The sequence below is a fragment of the Cinclus cinclus genome, chromosome 1 (genome assembly GCF_963662255.1).
Source record: "Cinclus cinclus chromosome 1, bCinCin1.1, whole genome shotgun sequence".
Taxonomy (NCBI): Eukaryota; Metazoa; Chordata; class Aves; order Passeriformes; family Cinclidae; genus Cinclus; species Cinclus cinclus.
The window spans coordinates 61,265,849-61,270,857 of record NC_085046.1 but is presented as its reverse complement, the minus strand read 5'-3'; the positions used below and the strand labels follow the sequence as shown (position 1 = coordinate 61,270,857).

General features: G+C 61.6%; 1 protein-coding gene across 1 annotated transcript; it reads left to right on the top strand.

Moving 5' to 3' along the window:
- The first annotated feature begins 3,091 nt into the window (after positions 1-3,091).
- Positions 3,092-4,547, top strand: SOX4 (SRY-box transcription factor 4). Its single transcript, XM_062498724.1, has one exon. It carries the CDS (start codon positions 3,092-3,094, stop codon positions 4,391-4,393), a length of 1,302 nt encoding a protein of 433 aa, XP_062354708.1. The 3' UTR covers positions 4,394-4,547.
- The last annotated feature ends 462 nt before the right edge of the window (positions 4,548-5,009 follow it).

Below are 5,009 nucleotides of genomic sequence, written 5' to 3'. Positions count from 1 at the left end.
GTTTGGGGTTTGTTTGTTTTACTTTGTGTCTGGAAACATGAGAATATTTTACTTGCTTTGTAGTTTAAGCAAATTGATATTTACATGTAAAATACGACAGTTGGGGGTTGAAATCCTGCTGGATACCGTGCTGACAGGTGGAGCAGCCAGAAGCTACTTACTGCTCCCAGTCACAATTTTTACACTGCTGCACATGAATACCAAGAGTGTAAGCAAAAGCCAGCACTTATTCTTGACACCAAATCCACTGCAAGCCTCCATTTCTGTAGATGTTGGTGGTATAGGGTAGAATAGATTTGATCTTAGCTTTGGGGCTGCAGGGGAAAAACAGCGTGATTTACTACTTACGAAGTGTAAAGGTGAGAAACTCCACTGATGTCACTGGATGTTGTCAGCCTAGAGGAAAGTGGTATTCTATCCAGTCTTGACCAGAGGCTGTATGAGGACCTAATGTATTATTTTTGCAAGCAAAGCTATAATTTAGTTTGTATTTTTGTAAACAGTCTTAGTAATGTAGGTGGCCTACCCAGAGAGGTACTGAGAATTCAGGATTTTTCTCAGCACTTCAGAGCAGTGTTCTTCGAGTCTAGTGTGAGATCCTAATATTCAAAGCTTGTTCTCAATCCAGCTAGAAACGCTGCTAAAAGATCCTACCATAAATTTTCTTGCAAACATGTGCAATTTGTTTTTAGACTTCTATCCTAGGTATCTTAGCTGTATCCAGCCATTATTTTACTTCTGATTTAAAAGGTGTTTCTAACTGGTGTTGTGTAGAACAAAAATTTTCACAGCTGTTTTGCCTAATAGCTTTTCTCGTCCCTGGCCTGATGAATGATGTGAGGAACCTTTGGGAAGTAACACTGCCATTGTTTTTATGGTCTTACCGCCCCCTTTACCTGAATATTGTGTGTGTGTGGGGGGGGGGGGGTTGATGCCACGAGGCCTTCAGGGGTGCTGCATAGCGCCTGACCTCGCTGCCCTGTTTTACTTCGTTACTGATCATGGCAGGGCAGAGGGAGAGGCACATGAGACCAAAGAGCAATCCCCGAAAAGCACGCTAGGAAGAACCCCGGGGGGGCGGGTTGCTCGGCGGGGCGCACTGGCAGAGGCACGGCAGCACCTCCGCCCCAGGGCCGGTACCTGCCTGCCGGCTGCGCACCGCTTCTGCATCCCGCGGCCCCTCCCGCTCTCTGGGGACCCGGCGGGGCCGGGCAGGGACCGCCGGCCGCAGCCTCTTCCTGGGATCGGCCGTGGCATGCGGGAGCGGCAGGTAGAGAAACACAGGAGTGGGAGTCGGAGGGTAAAACTGCGATAAGGGCAACACCTCTTCCTCGCTGCGCGCCAGGGAATTCGGGCTATACGGCAGCGGTTACTCAGCGCCCAGAGCGGTGCGGGGCTCGGCGTTCCGCGGGAGGTGCCCGCCGCCTGTCCCGTCCCACCCCCTCCCTGCGCCGCTCCAGCTCCGCGGCGGAGGGGGCGTGCCTCCAGCGCCTCGCGGGCGCTTCTCCTGGGCTGGCGACCCCTCCGTGACACTCCGCGTGTGGGCGTAGGACAGACACGGAGCTCCCTCCAGGCATCCCCCGGGCAGCGCTGCCCGCTGGGCGTGCGGCGGCTCCGGAGCGGCAGGAACACCCTCCCGGCCCTTTGTGCGGGCAGGTGTCCCCGCTCGCCGCCCCGCAGCCACGGCGCGCGGGGGCGGGACGCCTTGATTCCCCTCTCTCCCTTTCTTTTCTTTTTTTTTTTTTTTTAAGAAATTATTTGTATTAAGATGATTTTTGCTGATTTCCTGATTTTTTTTTTTTTTACACACCCCCACCCCCCCCGGCGAGGAGGAGAGGAGGGAGGAGCGCGGCCGGGAGACCGGGGGGTCGCGGGCACGTGCGCGGCGAGGCGCGGGGCGGCGACGCGGAGCTGCCCTCCTGCCCCTTTTAAAAAGTTCGCCCCGCCGCCGGGAATGAGGTCAGCGCGGGCGCTTCCCATTGCACGCGGCCATTATTACCGCTCCGCGCCGGCCGCCAATCCCGGGGAGGCGGGCGGGGCTTGGCACGCGGAGGGCGTTGGATACAGCGCGCGATTGGCCGCGGGGCGGGCTGCGAAAGGATAAAGCGGCGCGGGGCGGGCGCGGGGTCCGCTCTCAGCTGCGGCCGGCGGAGCGCGGCGTGCGGGGGGCGCGGGGCAGCGCCCGGCGGGCGGGCGAGCGCGGGGGGCGGCGGCTCCGCGGGGCTCCGCGGGCGCGGAGCAGCAGCAGCAGCACCGCCGTCGGCAGAGGAGGACGGGGCTGGGAGCCCGGCTCGCCGCTCTTCCTGCCGGGGGACGTACACACTCGTTCATGCACGAGCGCTTTTTTTTTTTTTTAATTCTTCTTTTACGGCGATTTTTTCAATTACTTTTATTTTTGCCTTCTTATTATTTCTTCTTTTTATTTTTTTTTCTTTATCCCGAGGGGTTTTCCTTGTCGCTCGGTACCTCGCAACTGCCAAATCCAACCTGCACAAACTCCTGGCCGCCGACCCCGCCGCCACCACGGGTCCTGGAGCCGGGATTTTCGGGGCTTCGGGGGCGCGCCGCCTCCCCCCTCCCCCGCGGCGGTGCACGCTGGCCGTGCCCAGCGCAGAGAGACTTTCGGCGACAGGAGTGCCGCTCTCCTGAAGCGCCGTGGGCAGGCGGAACGCACTTGTGAACTGGACCAGCTGCTTCGGGGAGGGGGGAAACCCGATGCGGTGAGGAAAAAAAGCAGACCGACACCCCCCTCCAAAACAAAAATCAGAGCAAAAAAGCCCAAAACACCCCGAGAAAAAAAAAGCAAACTTGGACCGGCGGCTCGCGGCGCTGCTTTTGCAGAAACTCTTGTCTGATCGCGGGCGGCCCCACCGCTCCCGCCGCCGCTGCCTCGAGGGGGAGAGGACCGCGCCGCCGGAGACGAGGCGCCGGTGTGGAAGTACAAGTGGTGCGAGGAGCGGGGGCGCGGCCGCGGGGGGCTGCGCCGTCCCGGTGCCGCTGTGAGAAGTTGCGCGCCCTGCCCCGCGCCGGAGCGGCGCTGAGCTCCGGAGCGGCGCTGAGCCCCGGCGAGCCCCCCGCCGCCGCCGCCGCGATGGTGCAGCAGACCAACACGGCGGAGAACACGGAGGCGCTGCTGGCCGCCGAGACCTCCGACTCCGGGGCCGGCATCGAACTGGGCATCGCCTCCTCCCCCACGCCGGGTTCCACCGCCTCCACGGGGGGCAAGGCGGATGACCCGAGCTGGTGCAAGACGCCCAGCGGGCACATAAAGCGGCCCATGAACGCCTTCATGGTATGGTCGCAGATCGAGCGGCGAAAGATCATGGAGCAGTCCCCCGACATGCACAACGCCGAGATCTCCAAGCGCCTGGGCAAGCGCTGGAAGCTGCTCAAGGACAGCGACAAGATCCCCTTCATCCGGGAGGCGGAGCGGCTGCGCCTCAAGCACATGGCGGACTACCCTGACTACAAGTACCGGCCCAGGAAGAAGGTGAAGTCGGGCAACAGCTCCGCCAAGCCCGGCGACAAGGCGGACAAGGGCGGCGGGGGCGGCGCCGGCGGGGGCAGCGCGGGCGGCGGCTCCGGTGGCCCCGCGGCCCCCGCCAAGCCCGCCCCGAAGAAGGGCGGCGGCGGCGGCTCCAAGCCCTCCCCCGCGGGCGGCGGCGGCGCGGGCGCGGGCGGCAAGCCCCACGGCAAGGCGGCGGGGGGCAAGGCCGCCCCGTTCCCCGGGGAGCCCTCGGCCGCGCTGCTGCCGCCCGAGCACCAGGCGCTCTACAAGCCCCGGGGGGCGTCGGGCTCGTCCTCGGGACCCGGCAAGCCGCTGGCCGAGAAGAAGCTGAAGCGCGTCTACATCTTCGGGAGCGGGCAGGCGGCGGCCGCCTCCGCCTCCCCCGGCGGCGCCGTGCCCGGCAGCCCCACGCTGAGCAGCTCGGCGGAGGCCGGCGACCCCTTGAGCCTCTACGAGGAGGGGGGCGGCGGCGCGGGCCGGCCCGACGGGGACTGCGGCGGCGTCGCCTGCCCCTCGCCCTCCGGCTCCGGCTCGCCCTCGGATCACCGCAGCTACACCAGCTTGCGCGCCTCCTCCCCGGCCCCCTCGACGGCGCATTCCTCCTCCGCGTCCTCCCACTCCTCCTCCTCTTCCTCCTCCGGCTCCTCTTCGTCGGACGACGAGTTTGAGGACGACCTCTTGGACCTGAACCCCAGTCCCGGCTTTGAGAGCATGTCCCTGGGCAGTTTCAGCTCCTCGGTGCTCGACCGAGACCTGGATTTTAACTTCGAGCCCGGCTCGGGCTCGCACTTTGAGTTCCCGGACTATTGCACGCCGGAGGTAAGTGAGATGATCTCGGGGGACTGGCTGGAGTCCAGCATTTCCAACCTGGTCTTCACTTACTGAGGCGAGAGCCGGGCCCTGCTGGAGGAGGCACCGGCGCGCGTGGCTGTCGGCAGGACTCGCCCAACCCGCCGGACGCTTTTGTGTCTTTTTTTTTTTTGTGTTTGTGTTTTGTTTTTTTGTTTTTTATTTTTTTTTTTGGGGGGGGGGTGGGGAGGAAGTGTTTTGTTTGTTTCTGGGAAGGGGCTGTTGAAAGACTGCTTCTCGAGCTCGGGGAAGGAGCGGGATCGCCCTCTCCTTGCGGAAAGGCCAGCAGTCCCCTTCCTCCGGCTGCAGACGGACCCGCACACACCCCCTCCGAGAGATGAGCCTGACAGTGCTTTTTGAGAGACTGGCGGGAGCGAGACGCTGTCCCTTTCCCTTTTTTTTTTTTTTTTTTTTTTTATTTCCTGAAAAGAGAGACAGAGAAAGGGGGAGGGAGGGGGAAACCACACACACCTCTGGGTTCTTTGTTATTGCCCATTTTATACGAATAAAGCGGAGGGGGAGCGATGCGTTGTGCTGAGCGCACACTGGATGTCTTGAGCGTTCGCCCTTTCCTATGAAAGAGCGATCAGAACTGCTTGGGAAAAAAATAGAAAAAAAAAAGAAGAGAAAATCCACCCAAATCCTTTGCAAG

Bases quoted from the DNA above. Each gene is read 5' to 3' on its own strand.
- SOX4 (XM_062498724.1), top strand. From the start codon at position 3,092: ATGGTGCAGCAGACCAACACGGCGGAGAACACGGAGGCGCTGCTGGCC.